The sequence below is a fragment of the Nomascus leucogenys genome, chromosome 1a, assembly GCF_006542625.1.
Source record: "Nomascus leucogenys isolate Asia chromosome 1a, Asia_NLE_v1, whole genome shotgun sequence".
Lineage (NCBI taxonomy): Eukaryota > Metazoa > Chordata > Mammalia > Primates > Hylobatidae > Nomascus > Nomascus leucogenys.
Genome location: NC_044381.1, coordinates 90,194,090 through 90,217,407, shown reverse-complemented (window position 1 = coordinate 90,217,407; position 23,318 = coordinate 90,194,090). Strand labels below are relative to the sequence as shown.

Sequence of the window (23,318 nt, the reverse complement as noted above, 5' to 3'; positions counted from 1 at the left end):
TTTCACGTTGGCCAGGTGGCCTCAAGTCATCGCCCACCTCGACCTCCCAAAGTGCTGGGATTACAGGCATGAGCCACCGTGCCTGGCCTGTATGATACTATTTATATAAAATAGTATCATAATAGTAAATGGCTGGGCGCGGTGACAAAACATGGTTGCCTGAGGATGGGGAGGAATCAGGGAGAAGGGGAGATTACAACAAAACATGAAGAAACTTCTGGAGGTAATGGACATATTCATTAACTGTGGTGGTGGTTTCAAGAGTATACATATATATCAAAACTTATCACACTGTATACTTTAAATATGTACATTTTACGTCAATTATACCACAATAAAGCTGTTGTTAAAAATGTATCTTTCTTGGGCTGGGCGTGGTGGCTCACGCCTGTAATCCCAGCACTTTGGGAGATCGAGGCAGGCGGATCATCTGAGGTCAGGAGTTTGAGACCAGCCTGGCCAACATGGTGAAACCCCATCTGTACTAAAAAAAAAAAAAAAAAAAAAATTGGCCGGGTGTGGTGGCGCATGCTTGTAATCCCAGCTACTCAGGAGGCTGAGGCAGGAGAGTCGCTTGAACCCAGGTGGCAGAGGTTGCAGTGAGCCAAGATCATGCCACTGCACTCCAGCCTGGGCAACAAGAGTGAAACTCCATCACACACACACAAAAAAAGTATCTTTCTCAAGGGAGTGTGAAGGTGCTTTGAAAAGTGTCAAATGAGAGGAAAGTGGTACTAGAATACTGAGGGATTTCCAAAAGGAAAAATCTTGGCAGCTAAATACGAGAATGATGACTTAAGCATGGTATTACCTGTAAGGCTATTTTTAAAAAAAGGCCAGGCGCGGTGGCTCATGCCTGTAATCCCAGCACTTTGGGAGTCCGAGGCAGGTGGATCACAAGGTCAGGAGATCGAGATCATCCTGGCTAACATGGTGAAACCCCATCTCTACTAAAAATACAAAAAATTAGCTGGGCGTGGTGGCAGGCGCCTGTAATCCCAGCTACTCGGGAGGCTGAGGCAGGAGAATGGCGTGAACCTGGGAGGCGGAGCTTGCAGTGAGCTGAGATCGTGCCACTGCACTCCAGCCTGGGCGACAGACCGAGACTCCATCTCAAAAAAACAAAACAAAACAAAACAAAACTTTTTATTATGGAAAAAATTTAAACAAATACTGTTCAGAAACGTACAATGAAGCCCATGGGCAATTTATTCAACTTCAATAATTATGAACTCATGCTAATCTTGTTTCGTCTACTCCCCCGCTCACTTTGCCACTCCAGTATTATTTTGAGGCAAATCTTAGATATATCATTTCCTTCATAAATATTTTAGTATGTATTTCTAAAAGATAAGAACTTGAAGCCTTTTGCATTTGTGGCTTGATAGCTCATTTCTTTCAAAATATTCTTATTTTTATTTATATTATTTATTATTATTATTATTGAGACCGAGTCTGGCTGTGTTGCCCAGGCTGGAGTGCAGTGGCATGACCACTGCTCACTGCAACCTCCACTTCACAGGCTCAAGTCATCCTCCCACCTCAGCCTCCCAAGTACCTGGGACTATAGGCACATGCCACCACACCCAGTTAATTACTATTAGTATTATTTACTTTTTTTTTTCTTTTCATAGAGATGGGGTTTCACCACATTGCCCAGGCTGGTCTCAAACTCCTGAGCTCAAGTGATCCACCCGCCTCCGCCTTCCAAAGTGCTAGGATTACAAGTATGAGCCACCACGCCATAAAATATTTTTAAATGCAGACTTAGATCCACAGCAAAATTGAGCAGAAAGTACAGAGAGTTCCCACATACCCCCTCCAACAGCCTCTCTCTATCAACATCCTGCACCACTGTGGTAAACTGTTACAACAGATGAACCTACATTGACAGTCCACAGTTTATCTTGATTCACTTTTGGTGTTATACAGTCTATGGGTTTGTATAAACAGACAATGACAGGTTTCCATGATTACAATATCATACAGAATAGTTTCACTGCCCTAAAAAATCTGTATGCTTCAGGAGGCCGAGACAGGAGAATCGCTTGAGTCCAGGAGTTCAAGACCAGCCTGGGCAACATAGTGAGACCCCAGCTCTACAAAAAAGGTGAAACAAACAGCAAAAAAAAGTAGCCAGGCATGGTGGCACACACCTGTACTCCCAGCTATTCACAAGGCTGAGATGGGAGAATCACTTGAGCACAGGACTTAGAGGCTGCAGTGAGCTATGATCACACCACTATACTCTAGCCTGGGTGACAGAAGGAGACCCTGTCTCAAAAAAAAAATAATAATGATAATATATATTTGATTCTATGCTAGACATATAAATATACCTCATTCTTAAATATGGCAATTTTAATAAGAAATGTTAATATTTATTGAACAAGTATGTGCTAGGTAGTGTACTAATCATTCAGGTTATCTCATTTAATTTAAATAAAACTCTAAGTTAATTGCTATAAACTTCATTTAACAGATAAAGAAACTGAAGTTTAGTGAGGCCAGTTAATTTGCCAAAGATCATAGTGGTAAGAAGTTCCAGAATGGAGATTCAAAGTCCAACTGTTTAGTCAAGAGACCCTACTGTTAACCAGTACCTTTACACTACTAACTGGGTAAACCTTAAGCAGTTAATGATAAAGATTGAGATTACTGCCACCTTTTCACTGTTATAAATAAAACTTCAATAAAAATTCTTGGCACTTCTCTGGTAATATTTTTATAGGATAAACTTCCAGAAGTGAAATGCTAGGTGAGATTAGATTAGGTTAGACTTAATTGCTAAATTATTTCCAAAAGGCATGTGTATCTGTAGATTCAATTAACAGCTTGCCTCCAAATAAATACTAACTTAACTCCAAAGAACACAGCATACAAGAAAGCCTACTTCACTACAACCTCAGCAGCAGTGTATCAATTTTAACTCACTACTAATAGGTAAGAAGTGAAGTTTTAATTTTTATCTCTATTAGTAAGGCTGATCAACTAGGCTTTTCATATATTTATTGCCATTTCTATTTCTTACTTCATAAATACTGCTTGTAACCTTTGCTACTGAGTTAGTTGGTTTTTTTTGTTGTTTTTTTTTTTTTTTTTTTTTTTTGAGACGGAGTCTCGCTCTGTCGCCCAGGCTGGAGTGCAGTGGCGCAGTCTCAGCTCACTGCAAGCTCCGCTCCGCCTCCCGGGTTCACGCCATTCTCCTGCCTCAGCCTCTCCGAGTAGCTGGGACTACAGGCGCCCGCCACCACGCCCAGCTAATTTTTTGTATTTTTAGTAGAGACGGGGTTTCACCGTAGTCTCAATCTCCTGGCCTCGTGATCCGCCCGCCTCGGCCTCCCAAAGTGCTGGGATTACAAGCGTGAGCCACCGCGCCCGGCCCTGAGTTAGTTGTTAATGTTCTTTTTAATTTCGTAAGAATTCTATGTATATTGGGATATATCTGTCATATATTTCAAGCCTTTGTCCTAGTTTGTTTTGGACTTTGTTCATGGCAGTTTTTGCCACACATTTTTTTCTTTTTTTGAAGCAGGGTCTCACTTTGTTGCCCAGGTTGAAGTACAGTGACATGATTACAGCTCACTGCAGCCTCGACCTCCTAGTCTCAAGCAATCCTCCTGCCTCAGCTTCCCAAGTAGCTGGGACCACAGAAGCACACTACCTCACCCCACTAATTTTCACATTTTTCTTTTTTGTAGAGACAAGATCGTGCTATGTTACCCAAGCTAGTCTCAAACTCCTGGCCTCAAGGGATCCTCCTGCCTCAGCCTCCCAAAGTACTAGGAATACAGACATAAGCCACCACACCTAGCTCTACAATTAAGTTTATAATTGTGTGTAGCTGAATATGAACTTAGGTAATTTTATAAAGAAAACAGAAACTTATTTTTACAACACCCCAAATCCTAATGTTTTTCAATATATACATACATGTATACATAGTTATGTGTTTACAAATATTCTACCCTTTTCCCTTAATATTTCATGCACACATGTAAGCAGTTAACATGCCTACGTGGTTACAAAGTATTCAATTATGCTGATATATTTATAGTCTGAATATTTACTTAAAATACATTTTTTCAATAATTAATATTTGTAAGAAAAATGTATTGGCAGGCACGGTGGTTCATGCCTGTAATCCCAACACTTTGAGAGGCCTAGGTGGGCAGATCACTTGAGGTCAGGAGTTCGAGACCAGCCTGACCAACATGGTAAAACCCCATCTCTATCTAAAATACTAAAGTTAGCCAGGTGTGGTGGCACAACCCTGTTAATCCCAACTACTCGGGAGACTAAGGCAGGAGAATCGCTTGAACCTGGGAGGTGGAGGCTGCAGTGAGCCGAGATCGCACAACTGAACTCCAGCCTGGGCGACAGAGGGAGGCTCCGTTTCAAAAAAAAAAAAAAAGGAAAGGGAATGTATTAATCCTTTAAGACTTAATGGGAAAAAAAAAGACTTAATGAATATTGTTTGAATTTCTACAACGAGAAATGTGGGGCTCTAAGCCTGCTCTGTAGGACAGGACTGGAAGAGTGGCTTAACCAAAGAACTGGCAAATTAAGTGGAAAACTTGAAAACATTTATTAATCATAGGGAACATGTTTCCAACAACACACATAACTCCATTCAGCATCTGACCAAGCTTTGTGATTCCCTGGAGTCAGAGGTTTAACCATTCCTCTAATGCCAAGAAAGGCTGTCATTTCCACAAACAGTTGACGTAACTGGTTAGAGATAATACTGAACATTTATGGGGCTGTTATGTTAGGCTTAAGCCTAAAGTTTCTTAACATATTATTAAGATTTGTGCCTAAGAGATTTTACTCATGCAAAAGCTAGCATGTTTCTTTGGAGGTCGTTGAGATTTTAAGTTATTTTTTGCCTTACTCCACTTTAACACAACTGAGAAAACAAATTCATAACTATAATGACACAATAACACTGTCAAAGGCTAACTGGAGCTGCAGATTCTATTTAAATGTAGATCACCCATTCCATTCATTTTTTTTCTCCTCAAGGTCCTTTAAATAGCTTATAGGTTTGCTTTTTGTTTATTTTTATGTATTTATTTGAGACAGGGTCTCACTTTGTCACCTAGGCTGGAGTACAATGGTGTGATCTCAGCTAAATGCAGCTTTGACCTCCCAGGTGAACCTTGAAAGCAATCCTCCTGACTCAGCCTCCCAAGTAGCTGGGATTACAAGGGCACACCATCACACCTGGCTAATTTTTGTATTTTTAATAGAGACAGGGTTTCACCATGATGGCCAGGCTGGTCTGGAACTCTTGGCCTCAAGTAATCCGCCCACCTTGGCCTTCCAAAGTGCTGGGATTACAAGTGTGAGCCACCGTGCCCAGTGAACATTTCTTTTTTCAAATGGAGACTAAGAAACATAACCGAAGCGGCCGGGCGCGGTAGCTCATGCTTGTAATCCTAGCACTTTGGGAGGCCGAGGCAGGCGGATCACAAGGTCAGGAGATCGAGACTACGGTGAAACCCCGTCTCTACTAAAGATACAAAAAAAAAAAAATTAGCCGGGCGTGGTGGTGGGCGCCTGTAGTCCCAGCTACTCGGAGAGGCTGAGGCAGGAGAATGGCGAGAACCCGGGAGGCGGAGCTTGCAATGAGCCGAGATCGCGCCACTGCACTCCAGCCTGGGCGACAGAGCAAGACTCCGTCTCAAAAAAAAAAAAAAAAAAAAAAAAAAAAAAAGAAAGAAACATAACTGAAGCTTTTATTGATGACAAGGGCATAATATAAACTCCAATTACCAATAAGAATGTAAGAATGCTCTCAAAGATCTCATGCTAACCAGCTTTTGTGGTTTTTTTTCTTTTTTTGAGACAGTCTCACTCTGTCACACTGCACTGGAGTGCAGTGGCACGATCTCAGCTCACTGCAACCTCTGAGTCCTGGGTTCAAGCAATTCTCGTGCTTCAGTCTCCTGAGTAGCTGGGACTACAGGTGCATGCCACCACACCCATTGACTTTTTTTTTTTTTTTTTTTTTTTTTCAAGTAGAAATGGGGTTTCACCATGCTGGCCAGGCTGGTCTCAAACTCCTGACCTCAAGTGATCCGCCTGCCTCGGCCTCCCAAAGTGCTGGGATTACATGTGTGAGCCACCATGCCCGGCCTTTTTTGGTTTCTTTTGTATCAGCTGTTCTAACTCCATGACTTTAGTCAGTCATCACAGAAAACCTCGAATGCTTGATCCCTTTCCACAGATATTCCTCGGGTAGCATACTATTCTTTTGTGACCTTTCCTCATATTAAAAAATATAAAAAATATTTGGGAGGCCGAGATGGGCAGATCACGAGGTCAGGAGATCGACACCATCCTGGCTAACACGGTGAAACCCCGCCTCTACTAAAAATGTAAAAAATTAGCCAGGCGTGGTGGTGGGCACCTGTAGCCCCAGCTACTTGGGAGGCTGAGGCAGGAGAATGGCGTGAACCCGGGAGGCAGAGCTTGCAGTGAGCCGAGATCGTGCCACTGCACTCCAGCCTGGGCAACAGAGCGAGACTCTGTCTCAAAAAAAAAATATATATATATATATATATATGTATATATATACATATATATATACATAAATACATATATAAATAAAATATTTTAGGTTGGGCACAGTAGCTCACACCTGTAATCCCAGCACTTTGGGAGGCCAAGACAGGTGGATCACTTGAGCTCAGGAGTTTGGGACCAGACTGCGCAACATGGTGAAACCTCGTTTCTGCCAAAAATACAAAAAATTAGCTGGGTGTGGTGGCATGAGCCTGTGGTCCCAGCTACTTGGGAGGCTGAGGTGGCAGGATCACTTGAGACCATCCTGGTCTCAAGGAGGTCGAGGTTGCAGTGAGTTGAGACTGTACCACTGCACTCCAGCTTGGGTGACAGAGTGAGATTACTTTTTCAAAACAGCTTTTTAAATTATTAAATAACTGTATTATAGAACATTTAGAAAATGAAAGGGGGAAATCACCAAGATCACCCATGCTTTTCTTCTCTTATTTTTCCGAGACAGATGTAATACAGCCGTGAACCACCATGCCTGGCCTGCAATATAGTCTTGATGCATAACCACTTTGGAAGAATTCTAGCAATCTCTAAAATAGTTCTAAGATCCATATATTCAATCACAGCAACTATCTTTGAGAAAGTCACACAAGTGCACACAGACTAATGAATTAGTATGTCACTGCAGCACTGTCAGTTATTGTGAAAAACTGGAACCTATCAAATGTTTGTAAACAGATTTATTTTTATATATTCACAAGAGAAAACGAATGCTAGAGCTACATGCATCTACATATACATGAATGCCCAAAATTCTACATAGGAATGTCTCTTTTGCAACATATACTAACATATATGTGGAAATTCTCTTCAACTTTCAGACACAAACTATATAAAGTTTTTTTGTTTTTTTTTTTCTAGATGGAGTCTCGCTCTGTCGCCCAGGCTGGAGTGCAGTGGTGCAATCTCGGCTCACTGCAAGCTCCGCCTCCCAGGTTCACGCCATTCTCCTGCCTCAGCCTCCCAAGTAGCTGGGACTACAGGTGCCTGTCACCACGCCCAGCCAATTTTTGTATTTTTTTAGTAGAGACGGGGTTTCACCATGTTGACCAGGATGGTCTCAGTCTCTTGACCTCGTGATCCGCCCTCCTCAGTCTCCCAAAGTGCTGGGATTACAGGCATGAGCCACCACACCTGGCTTTTTTTATTTATTTATTTATTTATTTTTGAGACAGAGTCTCGCTCTGTTGCCCAGGCTGGAGTGCAGTGGTGCAATCCTGGCTCACTGCAACCTCTATCTCCAGAGTTCAAGCAATTCTCTGCCTCAGTTTCTGGAGTAGCTGGGATTACAGGCCCCTGACATCACGCCTAGCTAAATTTTGTATTTTTTTTTAGTAGAGACAGGGTTTCACCATGTTGGCCAGGCTGGTCTTGAACTCCTGACCTTGTGATCCACCAGCCTCAGCCTCCCAAAGTGCTGGGATTACAGGCGTAAGCCACCACGCCCAGCCTAAAGTTTTAAAACATGCCAAGTGTATTATATGATTCATGTACATAAATATTATAGTAAGCCTAATACTCAATTTTATTAAACATGATAAATACCCAATTCAGGACAGTAACTATCCTGAGAAAAGAGGAAAAGGAATGGGGGAGGGGCACTTCAATTCTATCTGCAGTTTTTTGTCATATAACTAGTCTCTTTTCAAATTAAATGCAAAATCTTGTTTTGTTTAGTTAGGATTTCATTTAGTGTAGGACAATAAGCAATAGAAGCAAAAAAAGCTTATCAAAAAAACAGCAAACAAGATGTTAAGGTTTAATAAAGTTGGGTGATAGGTACATGGGTGCCTATTACATTACGTGCCATACTTTCTGTATGTGCTTGAAACATTTCACAACAAAAACTTGAGAAATAAATATTTGGGCTAAAAAAACAAACACAACTTCAGCTCTCTGACTATTTTATCATCAAACTTCAAATCCCTTTACTATGAATGAGATTATGCACAGCAGCCCACAAAAGGAAAACTATTTTCCAGGCTATAGCAGCTCGTCACAGTATTTTCTTAGAGTTGAAGAAATGAAGCTAAAGGCAAGATTTAACCTTTGGAACAAGAAATGCTTTAGATGTTATCTTCTATTTGAACTATAACTTATAGAACTGTAATAGTACTCAAAGTTAAACAAGAAAGTCAACTAATTGAATAAGACTTGGTTAGTCAGATCCAAAATTATTTCAATTTGATTATACTCTGGTAGGTAACTGACTTGATCCTATTGCTCAGGACTGTCCCAATTTTAAAACTGAAAGTCCTGTGTTCTAGAACTTCTAGTTTTAGACAAACTGGGACAACTGGCCATCCTAGCTTCTGGGCACATCAAAACTTTCCAGCTCGGAAAGAATTTTCAAATTATCTAGTAAATTATCTAATTTTACTGATGGGAAAAGTGAAGAATCCTAAATCTTCTGAGTGTAAAAGGAAGTTCCAGGCCATTCAGTGCTCTAGTTTCAACTGCTGAATTCATGGACTAATCCTCTACAGATCTTGCTGGAGTGGCCTTCCAGCCTTTTGTGACTGTTTGTAGTGAAAAGTACACACAAGCCTACAAGGCAGCCCAGATGTACCATAACTGTGGGAAAATTAAAAAAAAAAAAAATACAGAACCTCTGTATGTTGCCCATGCTGGACTCAAACTCTTAGACAAGCAATCCTCGTACCTCAGCTTCCTGAGTTCCTGAGTAGCTGGGACTACAGGCATGCGCCACCATGCCAGGTTATGAGAAAGTTCTTTTTAGTGATCCAGACCTTATTGCCTGTTAACTTCCACCACTGTTCCTAGCTCTGCTTTCTGGTCCTAACAGAGGAAAATCTGACCCCACACCTAGTGCAGCTGGATAGCTTATAGTTGGCCTTGTGTTTTCCTCTATTCTGGTTCCACCTCTAAAAATCCTACAGATACTCCAACTGTCTCACAGGACATCCATGCTCTCTCTCTTTTCTTTTCTTTCTCTATTTATTTTTTATTTATTTATTTATTTTTGAGATGGAGTTTCGCTCATCGCCCAGGCTCGAGTGCAATGGCGCGATCTCAGTTCACTGTAACCTCCACCTCCCGGGTTCCAGCGATTCTCCTGGCTCAGCCTCCCAAGTAGCTGGGATTACAGGCAACGGCCACTAGGCCTGGCTAATTTTTGTATTGTTAGTAGAGATGGGGTTTCTCCATGTTGGCCAAGCTGGTATTGAACTCCTAACCTCAGGTGATCCACCCGCCTCAGCCTCCCAAAGTGCTGGGATTACACGCATGAGCCACCATACCTGGCCTCTGCTCTCACTTTGTGATGATTAGCTAGTAGAGTTGCAGTCAAATGTCATGTCTGTGTATGTAGCTGGTGAGGAGTCTCTTTGTCCGACAGCACAGATTACATTCTTTTCCTGAATCCCTCCTTTGAACTCTTAGAACTTCTACACTTATCCTTGCACTGTACAATCATAATGAATATTTACTGAGCACTAACAGGAACTGTTAGGTACTGAATACGGTAAATAAAATGGACTCAGCCGTAGAAGAATCAGGGCAAGATAGGTAAAATAATAAACAACATGAACTATGAGGTGCTGCACACCTTGGGAACCTGGAGAAGGCTTCAACTGAGGTGGTGATATGTGAGTTAGGTAGGAACTGTATCAACACCTATGTGTTAAACAGCCCTGTGTCCCCTAGCAATCAGCTGAAGTTCAACAAATATATTATAAATTTGGTAAAGCAGAGAAAGCCTGCTCAGCCCCCTCAGCATTTCTTAGAGGTGAGGGGAGATGATAAGTGAATCCAGTCTGGCAAAGGCAGTTTGAGAGACTGACACTGTACCTGGCTACGTACAGTATTGCTCAGGTGGTTGTCCTCCGACATCTGTGCATTCTGGAAGTAGGACAACGGTGCAGGTAACTCTGTCATTGGAGCAACTGTATAGAAATACTGTTTCGCAGAAAACAAAGCCTCTTGAGGTTCTGAAAAGGGAAAGAAAAACAGAACTTTGTGCACTACAATTATACTGTTATAAAAAACACTTTCATAGATTACATTAAGCAGAAACAAACCTTTCTTTCATGTGTTCTCCTCCAGGCCAAGCTGTCTAAGGACCTCAAAGGCTGTTGTCCCTTGCAGGCTCCCAGATTAGGTCTGAAATAGGATTTCACCAGGTCATCCATTGTTAGTTAAATCCTAGTAAATTCATTTAAACCAATCAAATACTTTTAAGACCAATTTGTAAACCAGGAATGTATTAATTTGTCACGACCTTCAACTAACTGACAAATTTACTATAAGCTCAAGGTAGACCTCTTTAGCAATAAGTAGAACCGCCTGAGACACCAAACATTTTCAACCACAAAGATACTTAATGACTTCTGATTTCCAGCAAAGGGAGCTGAGTAATCTTAAGCAATGTTCTCAACATTCCTTTTTCTATGCTGACCAAATTCAACCTAATCTTTATATTTTCATAAAATCATTTGTCTAGCACTTTTAATTTTGCAAAATTCTATAATCTCATCTTATCCTTATCACAATGCCCAAGGCAGGATGAACAGATAACATGCTTATTTTACAAAAGGAGAAGGGCTTAATCCAGAGAAGTTCAGTGACTTGCTTAAGATGACACAACTGGGTAGAGCTGGCAAGAAATTGCAGACTCAGCTGGGAGCAGTGGCTCATGCCTGTGATCTCAGCACTTTGGGAGGCCAAGGTGGGCAGATCATGAGGTCAGGAGTTCGAAACCAGCCTGACCAACATGGTGAAACCCCGTCTCTACTAAAAATACAAAAATTAGCCAGGTGTGGTGGTGCGCACCTGTAATCCCAGCTACTCAGGAGGCTGAGGCAGGAGAATCGCTTGAACCCAGGAGGTGGAGGTTGCAGTGAGCCGAGATGGTGCCACTGCACTCCAGCCTGAGCTACAGAGCGAGGCGAGACTCCGTCTCAAAAAAAAGAAAAAAAAAGAATGGCTGACTCCTGACTCCCAGCCTCAGGCCTCTCCTTTGATCTTGGTGCAGTCTTATTTACAGGGACGACTGTGTCTCTCAGAGCTCACCCTCCTGGGGGGGCCACATTCCCATTTGCCTATCTACCTTAATTTCCATCAGCCAATTCTTTATGATTTCAACTTTTCCTTTTCACAGAAGGTTTTCAGAAATATAGAAGGCAAAAATCCATGTACATACCTAACACTAATTAATACATTACCATGTACACATTTACATAAAAAAATTTTCTCCATGTCCTATTTCATTTTCACTTTTAACATCAGGATACTCTTTCCTCTAAATATTCCATTTTTTTCTTCTAATGATTTGTCATCAAAATGCATAAAGTAATTTTTCCTCTAGCAAAGGTATCAAGTTCAAAATAGCCCTTAACTACTTATATTTGTATCATTCAAATCATGACACATTTTTAACCAAGGTGACGTTCCACTTTATCATACATGCTTTTATATACCATGTATATCTTTCTCCTCCCCTCACCTTCAGCCCATTGTCAGCTAGCATGAGATCAGTGAAATGCAAATTCATATTAATTGAAAACATAGTGAAAATTTGCTTAAAAAATAAAGAGCTTAAGGCCAGGAGTTGCAGATCAGTCTCCAGCCTGGGCAACATAGCAAGACACTATCTCTACAAAAAACGAATTAGCTGGGTGCAGGTGGGATGCATCTGTAGTCCCAACTGCTCAGGAGGCTGAGGTGGGGGGATTACTTGAGTCCAGGAATTAGAGGCTGCAGTGAGCCAAGATCTCGTCACTGTACTCAGCCTGGGCAACAGAGTGAGACTCTGTTTTTAAAAAAAAGATTTCTTAAAACTAGATTTTTGTGGTAATTTAATCTATACTTAAAGAGTTATCGATACCTTTGTTCCTGTCTTTATTTTGAGACACAGTCTTGCTCTGTCACCCAGGCTGCAATGTAGTGGCACGATCTCGCTCACTGGAACCTCTACCTCCTTGGTTTAAGCAATTCTCATGTCTCAGCCCCCCGAATAGCTGGGATTACAGGTGTGCACCACCATGTCTAACTAAGTTTTGTATTTTTAGTAGAGACTGGGTTTCACCATGTTGGCCAGGCTGGTCTCAAACTCCTGACCACAAGTGACCCACCCACCTCAGCCTCCCAAAGTGCTAGAATTACAGGTGTGAGCCACCACGACCAGCCCTGTTCCCGTCTTTTAATATGGACAAAATTAGGATTTCACAATACAGACGGTCCCCGATGACAGTTCACTTTAGAAATGTTCAGCTTCAGTATGACGCAAAAACAATATGTATTCAGTACAAACTGTACTTTTTGAGTATCCACACAAGTTCACTTTCAGTGAAGTAGTCAATAAATTGAATGAGGCCAGGCTCAGTGGCTCATGCCTGTAATCCCAGCACTGTGGGAGGCTGAGATGGGCATATTACTTGAGGCCAGGAGTTCGTGACTAGCCTGGCCAACATGGTGAAACCCTGTTTCTACTAAAAATACAAAAAAAAATTGGCTAGGTGTGGGTGGTGGGTGCCTGTGGTTCCAGCTACTCAGGAGGCTGAGGTGGAAGGTTCACTGGAGCCAAGTGACTGCATCACTACACTCCAGCCTGAGTGACAGAGTGAGACCCTGTCTCAAAAAAACAAATAATAAAATAATAAAAGTACACTCCATTATGGAAAAACCCATAGAACTCTCATATAATCCCTCAGAAACAAAACAAGTAAACAAGACAGTCTTAGCCAAATGAAACAAGGCAAAGAAAGGGTAATGCAAGCAAAAATAAAAGGTAAGTAGGCTGGACGCGGTGGCTCACACCTGTAATCCCAGCACTATGGGAGGCCGAGGCAGACAGATCACTTGAGGCCAGGAGTCCGAGACCAGCCTGGCCAACATGGTGAAACCCTGTCTGTACTAAATATACAAAAATTAGCTGGGCGTGGTGGCTCGTGCCTGTAATCCCAGCTACTAAGGAGGCTGAGGCAGGAGAATCGCTTGAACCTGGGAGGCGGAGGTTGCAGTGAACCAAGATTGCGCCACTGTACTGCAGCCTGGGTGACAGAGCAAGACTCCATCTCAAAAAATAAAATAAAATAAATAAATGGTATATAAATAAACTATATTACGCTTATAGGTTAAATACGAGCAGAAGTGATTGCCATGCACTAAACAAGATTAGTATGATCTTATAGAATAAATTTAGTAGAGATACTATTAAATAATAAGAATGATTATTCACTAAACAAGAAAGACATGCCGGGCGCGGTGGCTCACGCTTGTAATCCCAACACTTTGGGAGGCCAAGGCAGGCGGATCACGAGGTCAGGAGATCGAGACCACAGTGAAACCCCGTCTCTACTAAAAATACAAAAAATTAGCTGGGCGTGGTGGCAGGCACCTGTAGTCCCAGCTACTCGAAGAGGCTGAGGCAGGAGAATGGCATGAACCTGGGAGGCGGAGCTTGCAGTGAGCCGAGATTGCGCCACTGCACTCCAGCCTGGGCGACAGGCGAGACTCCGTCTCAAAAAATGAAAATAAAAAATAAAGAAATAAATAAAAAAAACAAGAAAGACACTATCTACTTATACGTAAAACTTAGAGACAGACATTATTAAACTAAAGCTTAACAAACTAATTTATTATATTCACTTTATCCTTTTACAGACGAAAACAATGTGGCACACAGAAGTTAACTTGCTTAAGGCCACATCTGGCAAGCAAGGAGTCGGAATTCACAGAGTACACTACATTGCCTCTTTATAAAACTCCATACCTGCCCCGTAGGAGTTTACGGCAATGAGGATTACGGTATTTTGAAGCGATTTTGATTACTAGTAAATCTATTACTTAGAAGTAATGAGATCTTAAACTTCAAAAACTGCTCTAAGTATAAATTCAAAACTGAAGCACCAAAAGCATTTTCAATAATCTCAATATCCTAGTATTTAAGTTTTTTTAAAAAAGGATAAGCTGGCCAGGTGCAGTGGCTCACGCCTGTAATCCCAGCACTTTGAGAGGCCAAGGTGGGCAGATCACAAGGTCAGGAGTTCCAGACCAGCCAGGCCAATATGGTGAAACCTGATCTCTACTAAAAAATACAAAAATTAGCCGGGCATGGTGACACGCACTTGTAGTCCCAGCTACTCGGGAGGCTGAGGCAGGAGAATCACTTGAACCCTGGAGGCAGAGGTTGCAGTGAGCCGAGATTACACCACTGCATTCCTGCCTGGGCGACAGAGTGAGACTCCATCTCAAAAAAAAAAAAAAAAAAAAAAAAAAAAAGGATAAGCTATAATGCAAATCTTTTTTTTTTTTTTTTTTTTTTTTTTTAAGAGACAAGGTCTCACTCTGTCACCCAGGCTGGAGTACAGTGGCAATCATAGCTCACTGCAGCCTTGAACTCCTGGCCTCAGTCAATCCTCCCACCTCAGCTTCCCAAGCAGGTAGGACTACATGGCTGGCTAGTTTTTTATTTAAAGAAAGGGTCTTGCTGTACCGCCCAGGCTGGTCTTGCCTGGCCTCAAGCAACCCTACCACCTCAGTCTCCCAACTAGTCAGGATTACAGGCCTGAGCCACTGCAGCCACTGGTCATTTTAAAAGAAGTAGTTTCCTTTTTTTTGTTTTGCCTCAAAAAGTGACATTTATTCAAAGAAAAAAAATGATAAGATGTCCATCCCTTAGCTCCCTTCCCTCCCCCTCCTGCTGCTCCTCAGCCCCCAGAGATTGAGCCCTGGCTGGGGCTGGGTGGCAGGACAGCCCCTCAGATGAGGTCAGCAACATTGAGGGGCATTTCCTCAATGGAGGTGTTGTAGAAGGTCTCAATGTCTCGAAGAGACCTCTTGTCTTCTTCTGTCACCATGTTAATAGCCACACCTTTATGGCCAAACCGTCCACCTCAACCGATTCTGTGGATATAGTTTTCCCTGTTGGTGGGAAGGTCATAGTTGATGACTAAAGAAACCTGCTGCACATCAATGCCTCTGGCCTATGTCAAGAAAGACAACTCTTCAGCATGTGCACGGAGGACACTATCCGGGAGGGAAGACACTTAGGCATCACCCTATGCTAATAGGATCTGTTCAGTTATTACAAGAAACCATACAAGCTGGTACAAACTGGTCATACTGGAGCTTTCTCAGACAAATCCCGTAAAAATCATCAATAATACAGCAGTCACTTTAGCATTTTCCACTACTATCTTCAAAGTTCTTTTCACATCTATTCTTCCATTTGAGTCTTAAAGAAACCTCATGAGGAAAGGAATCTGTACTGACATGTAAAAAAAAATGCAGAAAAGGTGAAAGATTTTGCCTGCACAGAGTTACGGAGCTAGTGTAAACAATGCCAGTTCCAGAACCCAAGTCTTCTGATGCCCAGCCCAAGTCTTTTCCAGTTCACCCAGAGAAATCTTGTGCCTCCCTTGATGCTTCCAAAGATCACAATGCTACAAGCTGAGCCTCCCTGGGAGAGCTGCTCTTTACAGGGCGCTCGGTAGGAAGCAGAGGCAGGCAACAGGGCTAGGTCTTCAGTCAGGCCTGGTGAACAAACAAGCGCTACTGGTACAAAGAAAGGGGCAGGCAAAGCTAGATTTGATTTTGGTCCAGGAACAGCTGAAAACAATTGAGGATTGCATGGCGGTCAATGACCCCACTGTTCAGGCAGCATGGCAAAAGACACTAGGAGACTTTTTAACATTCTTAGCCGTGAACATTCTTAGCCCTGTGAACAACAAAAACAACAACAAACGGTTACTCGGATCTAAGGATCTTTCATGGGACCTGAATTGAGGAGTAGGTGGGAGTAGGGGCAGAATCTACTTTGGTGTTTTTGCTCTCTGGTCACCTGCTGCAAACTGACAGAGCACACTTGAATTCACTGACATCCATTTTCTTAATCTCAAGACACTTGCTCAATCAGACAAAAGGAAAAAGAAATCATTCTGTGATGGGAAACTAGAATTTATCTATTATATACAAAGAGATTTAAAAAGCCCCAGGAGAACTACAAATAATCTCAAAGCTCAGATGTGCTGAACAGAAGTCTAACCAGAAAACCTTCTACCCATCAGCACTTCAGAAATTATCACAGGAGCAATGTTTAGAATCTCAAAATAAGTTTATTAAAAATGTAATTCAAGAAAGTACCAACAGAAAACTGTTAATACGTTTTTTTCTCGCACTACATCCCAATGTAACAACAAAACCTCAGACTCCTACAGAACATGGTTACTTATTGATACCATTTTCTTTTTTCACTCTCAGACATAAATATAAACAAAATTTGTACTGTGGAAAAACATCTTCAGAAGACTTTTAACCATGATCTCTAGCACAAAGGGCTTGTGGCTTGTTTTAATGTCTCTAAGCTACTTGACTAGTTTCTCTTTCACTGAGAAAACTGCTACAAGTATTTTCTGCTGCATCTGCATTGCAATGCTAAGTTTTCAAGTGCCAATGAGCTTATGATTTATTCTTTATTTTACAAAAGTATTTAATCAGCCTTAGTGTTACTTTGAAAGCTTCTCCCAGGACAGGTGGCCAAACTTCTGATGTTATGAACGGGCTGAAAAGCCTCTACTTGAGTTTTTAAAGGTTCACATCCAATAGTAAATGTAACTGAACTCTAAATTCCAACCTATAATTGAAATTATTATTATTATTGAGATGTAGTTTCCCTCTTGTCACCCAGGCTGGAATGCAATGCTGCGATCATAGCTCACTGCAACCTCCACCTCCTGGGTTCAAGCAATTCTCCTGCCTCAGCCTCCTGAGTAGCTAGGATTACAGACGCCCACCACCATGCCCAGCTAATTTTTGTATTTTTACTAGAGATGGGGGTTTCAGCATGTTGGCCAGGCTGGTCTCGAACTCCTGACCTCAGGTGATCCACCACCTTAGCTGGGATTACAGGCGTGAGCCACTGTGCTCAGCCTATAATTGAAATTAATAAAAAAAGTTTTTAAACTAATTTAAAAATTTTAGGAATACATCCTCAAAAGACTCCTCTGGTTTTTAAGAGACTAGGAGCAAATCATTTCTCCAGTCCTATAAAAGGCTTTGTGAAAGCAGTAGACGCTAAAAAGAGCAAGGGTAGTGATACATCCCATTTGGTGATTTTTTTTTTCTCCTTCCATCCCACTCCACCTCTGTTAACCATCTGTGGTAGATTAGATTATTATTCAGCCAATATTCACTCCCTCCCCCAGCCTGGCCAAGGGAGGAATACACCTCTCTCCAGTGATGTTATAGGCTTGGCCCTGTAGTTTGCTTGGCTGCATGGTGGTTGCAGTCTACCACCCACTCCAAAGTCTTTGGGCATGATCGTATGACTTGCTTTGGTCAATGCAATCTTAGCACATGTGGCATAAGCAGACATTTGAACTATGCTTGTGCAGTTGGCCTTGACTTCTTGTACTTTTGCTGGTGCCTTGAGAAAAGCTTATCATGGATAGCCACTGCCCCTTCAGCCTGGGCCCCAAAATACGGCATACAAATAAGAACTGCCCCCACTGATCCACAGACCTACCTACAAGGAAGCAGAGCCCTGAGTGAGAATACATGCTCTGAACTGCTGAGTTTGGGGGAGGTCTGTAATGTAGAGTTACTATAGCAACTTGTTTTTAAATAATGGTTATGTTGGCTCAGAAAATGCAATAAAAACGAACAAAGACTTAGAATTGCAAGTCCAGAATCCCTTATCTGTAACTTTTAGGACTAAATGTGTTTAGAATTCAGATTTTTTTGGATTTTGTAAAGGTACTATGCAAATGCCAGAAGTTATATAATGCCCCTACAGGGTCTTAGAAACAGAAAAGCAAACAAATTATTAAGCTATAGTGAAACAAATGAATAGTTTTAAATCACATTAAAAAAATAAAGACTATAGGTCAAATTTTGCTGTCAAATTAGTTATGAAAAACCTTGGCCAGGTGCGGCGGCTCGCGCCTGTAATCCCAGCACTTTGGGAGGCTGAGGCAGGTGGATCACGAGGTCAGGAGTTCGAGACCAGCCTGGCCAATATGGTGATACCCCGTCTCTACTAAAAATACAAAAATTAGCCCAGTGTAGTGGCACACGCCTGTAGTCCCAGCTACTCGGGAGGCTGAGGCAGAAGAATCACTTGAACCTGGGAGGCGGACGTTGCAGTGAGCTGAGATTGTGCCACTGCACTCCAGCCTGGGCGACAGAGGCTCGGAAAAAAAAAAAAGAAAGAAAGAAAGAAAAGAAAAGAAAAAAAAAGAAAAACCTGCTGGGCAGCCTGTAATCCCAGCACTTTGGGAGGCCGAGGCGGGCAGATCACGAGGTCAGGAGATGGAGACCATCCTGGCTAACATGGTGAAACCCCGTCTCTACTAAAAATACAAAAAATTAGCTGGGTGTGGTGGCGGGCGCCTGTAGTCCCAGCTACTCGGGAGGCTGAGGCAGGAGAATAGTGTGAACCTGGGAGGCAGAGCTTGCAGTGAGCCGAGATCGCGCCACTGCACTCCAGCCTGGGCGACAGAGCGAGACTCCGTCTCAAAAAATAAAAAAAAATTTAAAAAAGTAAATAAATAAACAAAATTCTAAAAAAAAAAAAAAAAAAAGAAAAACCTTTTAGTTTTCGGATTTCAGAACTCTGGATATGAGACTATGGTCCTATATACCTTTGTATAAAGAATCTTTCTCAATAAGTTAATTTCAATAACTCTATAAGGGAGATATGATTATTCAAAATCATTGTCTAAAATTCTCTGTGGAAATGGACAGAATACAACTAATTTTTAATGAAAAATGATTATTTACGTCTAATTAATTTGTAAATCACTTGTTATATTTAGCATTGCCTGCAGTCTTTCTTTTGCTTTGATCAACTTAAACAAGAAACCGTACAAGGCGTTGTGAAAAGCCAACACTAATACCTTTTTCCTCACTCTGTCACCCAAGCAGGAGTATGAATACCCTTCAATCAACAAACACTTCCTGGGTTTCTTCTATATAACCACACACTGTGATGAGGGTTGGGAATTCTAATTAATCAGGTATTACTTCTGTTTACTTAAGGAGCTTACTATCTAGAGGGCAAAACAAGTAAATTTTTATACTGGTTAGACATTGAAATAAAAATATGTTAGGTATATTGTGTTAAAATAAATTATTCACATTGGTTTCATGTGTTTCTTTTTACCCCCCCCTTTTTTTTTTTCTGATGGAGTCTTGCTCTGTAGCCGAGTCTGGAGTGCAGTGGCATGATCTCGGTTCACTGCAACCTCCACCTTCTGGGTTCAAGCGATTCTCCTGCCTCACCTCCCGAGTAGCTGGGATAACAGGTACACGCCAACACACCCGGCTAATTTTTTGTATTTTTAGTAGACACAGGGTCTCACTATGTTGGCGAGGCCGGTCTCGAACTTCTGACCTCAGGTGATCTACCTGCCTCGGCCTCCCAAAGTGCTGGCAGATTACAGGTGGGAGCCACTGTGCCGTCTTTTTTTTTAAAAAAGAAAAAAAAAACAACGGAGTCTCGCTCTGTCGCCCAAGCTGGAGTGCAGTGGCGTGATCTCGGCTCACTGCAAGCTCCGCCTCCTGGGTTCACGCCATTGTCCTGCCTCAGCCTCCCCAGTAGCTGGGACTACAGGCGCCCAGCACCATGTCTGGCTAATTTTTTGTACTTTTAGTAGAGACGGGGTTTCACTGTGTTAGCCAGGATGGTCTCCATCTCCTGACCTGGTTATCCAACCGCCTGGGCCTCCCAAAGTGCTGGGATTACAGGCGTGAGCCGGCGCGCCGGGCCACCCAGCCTCTTTTTACTTTTTTTTTTTTTTTTGAGACAGAGTCTCGCTCTGTCGCCCAGGCTGGAGTGCAGTGGCGCGATCTCGGCTCATTGCAAGCTCCGCCTCCCAGGATCACGCCATTCTCCTGCCTCAGCCTCCTGAGTAGCTGGAACTACAGGCGCCCGCCATCACGCCCGGCTAAATTTTTTTTTTTGTATTTTTTAGTAGAGACGGGGTTTCACCATGTTAGCCAGGATGGTCTCGATCTCCTGACCTCATGATCCACCCGCCGCGGCCTCCCAAAGTGCTGGGATTACAGGGGTAAGCCACCGTGCTCGGCCTCTTTTTACCTTTAAAAATGTGTTTATGGCTAGGCATAGTGGCTTGTGCCTGTATCCCACCACTCTGGGAGGCCAAGGCAGGAAGATCACTTGACTCCAGGAGTTCAAGACCGGCCTGGGCAACATAGTGAGGCTCCCATCTCTAAAAAAGTAAATAGCTGGCCGGGCACGGTGGCTCACGCCTGTAATCCCATCACTCTGGGAGGCCGAGGCGGGCAGATCACGAGGTCGGGAGATCCAGACCATACTGGCTAACACTGTGAAACCCCGTCTCTATTAAAAATACAAAAAAATTAGCCGGGGGTGGTGGCGGACGCCTGTAGTCCCAGCTGCTGGGGAGGCTGAGGCAGGAAAATGGCGTGAACCCGGGAGGCGGAGCTTGCAGTGAGCCGAGATCGCGCCACTGCACTCCAGCCTAGGCGACAGAGCGAGACTCCGTCTCAAAAAATAAATAAATAAATAAATAATAGTATGTTTATTAGAAAATTTAAAATAGGGATAATCACCTTGTGGTTTTCCCAGTCTGCATGCTAATAAATTTGTGTGCCTTTTCTCCAAAAGAAAAACAAAAAAGATTTTTTGTTTTGTTTTTTTTGAGACAGTCTCACTCTTTTGCCCAGGCCGCAGTGCAGTGGCATAATCTTGGCTCACTGCAACCTCCTCCTCCCGGGTTCAAGTAATTCTCCTGCCTCAGCCTCGCTTGGGAGCAGCTGGGACTAAAGGCGCGCACCACCACGCCCAGCTAATTTTTTGTAGAGACTGGGTTTCACCGTGTTGTCCACGCTAGTCTCGAACTCCTGAGCTCAAGGATCCGCCCCGCGGCCTCCCAAAGTGCTGGGATTACAAGCGTGAGCCATCGCGTCGGGCCTCACGTTATATTTCTATTGGCTAGTGCTGCTCTAAATCTTCTGTTCCTTTTGCTACACCAGGCCTAACACTCAAAATCCCTGCCAATCTTTTCCTTCCTGAAGCCTCCCTCCCTTCCTCAGCTCCGGCGACCCTGCACTGCGATGGTTCTCCAACCACACTCATTCTCCTCAGCTGGCTCCTTGCTCTTCTTCCACTCCCCCGTTACAAGTGTTCCTAAGTGTTTGCCTTGGCCTCCTCTTCCCCTTCCTTAGCTTAGACTTCTCCACTGCTCCAACATCAACTGGAAATCTATGGAATTGACTCCTGTTTTCAGCTCCAGTTCTGTCCACAGGACATTTTCACCTGCTGGCACTTCCAAAGTGATACTTCCAAACCACTCCTCGCCCTCCTCTCTAAACCAGTTCTTTCTTCCTAACTTCCTTATTTCTGAGAATGTCTCTGCCATGTTCTAAACTGGAAACCTCCTAGTCAACTTCACACTTTATTCCCTGATCCTCAATTGGTTCCCATGTCCCGTTCGTGTTTCTTCTAAGCCTCTGCCACCACCGCCGATCGAACTCTAATCACATCTCAAATGAATTATGAAAAAGTCACCTCAATTCTCTCACCCATCCCAGCCTCCACTATAGATTAATGTGCCTAAAGCAGAGCTGACCACAACGGTGAGAAGAATCTGAGAGGGAAGCAGCAGCAAACACAAAAGGCACTGGACATGCATGCCTCGAGACAGTCCCGACAGAGGAGAAAGCATCAGACCCCGTCTTCCGCCTCGAACGAGAGGCGTGCGGACTTCTCTCAGAGTGCCCGTCGCCCCTGGACAAGGACACACCCGGGGCGTGAGGCGCGGAGTTTCACCAGTTGCTCAAGCAGACCCAGCCCAAGACGCTTCCTCTTTCTCCTATTCCACTCCAGTTCAGACAGCTACTAATGCCGGCCCAAGGCACCTGCGCCCTGAGACGTCTTCGAGCAAACAGCATTTCCGGACCAAGGCTCCGCGGAATCTCTCTCCACCCGGCCGCGCTCGAAGCCCGAGAAACGGGCCGCCCCTCCTGGTTTCCCACACGGGGTTCCCCGGCCCCAACCCGGCCGCGCCCCGCCCCTCATCTTTTAGGACACCGGCTCCGCGGCCCGGGCGGCGACAAAGAGCCGGGCCCTGCCCGCGGCCGCCCGTGTCTGCGGTGTCTTCCTGCCTTCCCCGGACTCGCCATCACGCACATACGCTTCTCCGCCGCCGCCGCTGCCGCCGCCGCTCGTAGCTCAGGTTCCTTCCAGACCAGCCGCTGTTTTGTTTCCGATGTGAAACCGCGGACCCCGGAGCTGCCTGTCCCAGGCCCCGCCCGAGAACCCTCACCGGTGTCGTCATTTCCGGCTCTGGCGCCGTTGGCGGCCGGCCCACGGGGGAGGGGAAGAGCCAGGAGGAAGGGGGCGGGGCCTCCGGCCTGGAGCAACGATTGCGGGGAGAACCCAGAGTTCCACCTGGTCTTCCCCACCTGACGGAATCCGCCCAGAGCGCTGGCGTGGGTTGTCGGGGTTCTGAGGCTGCTCGAGCTGAGAACGAAAGCCCCTATATAAATTGGGCCCTGCGTGTGCTTCTCCCGGCATACAAGCGATGGCCATCCTAAATTTAACACCTGTCATTTCTGTAGGGTACGTATTTGCGAATCAGCTGCATCAGAATCAAGAGAATGCTGTTAAAATTGCAAATATATCTGCCCTCTCCGACCACCCAGTGAATCAAAACTTCTGGTGGGTGGCGAGAACCTGAGAAACTGCTTTTTAAACATCCTCCGCAATTCTTGGACTCCAACTTTGACAA

The 23,318-nt window shown here is 43.7% G+C and overlaps 1 protein-coding gene across 4 annotated transcripts in view; it reads right to left on the bottom strand.

The window, feature by feature from the left end:
* Positions 1–22,867, bottom strand: part of PSEN1 (presenilin 1) — a 99,497-nt gene extending 76,630 nt beyond the window's left edge. The window contains exons 1-3 of one of the 4 annotated variants that reach the window (XM_003263673.3): positions 22,718–22,867; positions 10,623–10,704; positions 10,393–10,532 (exon numbers count right to left, since the gene is read on the bottom strand). In XM_003263673.3, coding sequence (XP_003263721.1) covers positions 10,393–10,479 — 87 coding nt within the window. In that variant the 5' untranslated portion in view covers positions 10,480–10,532; positions 10,623–10,704; positions 22,718–22,867. The remainder of the gene's footprint in view (positions 1–10,392; positions 10,533–10,622; positions 10,705–22,717) is intronic. The other 3 variants (XM_012504403.2, XM_030813036.1, XM_030813025.1) reach the window with 3 other exon arrangements.
* Positions 22,868–23,318: the final 451 nt, after the last annotated feature.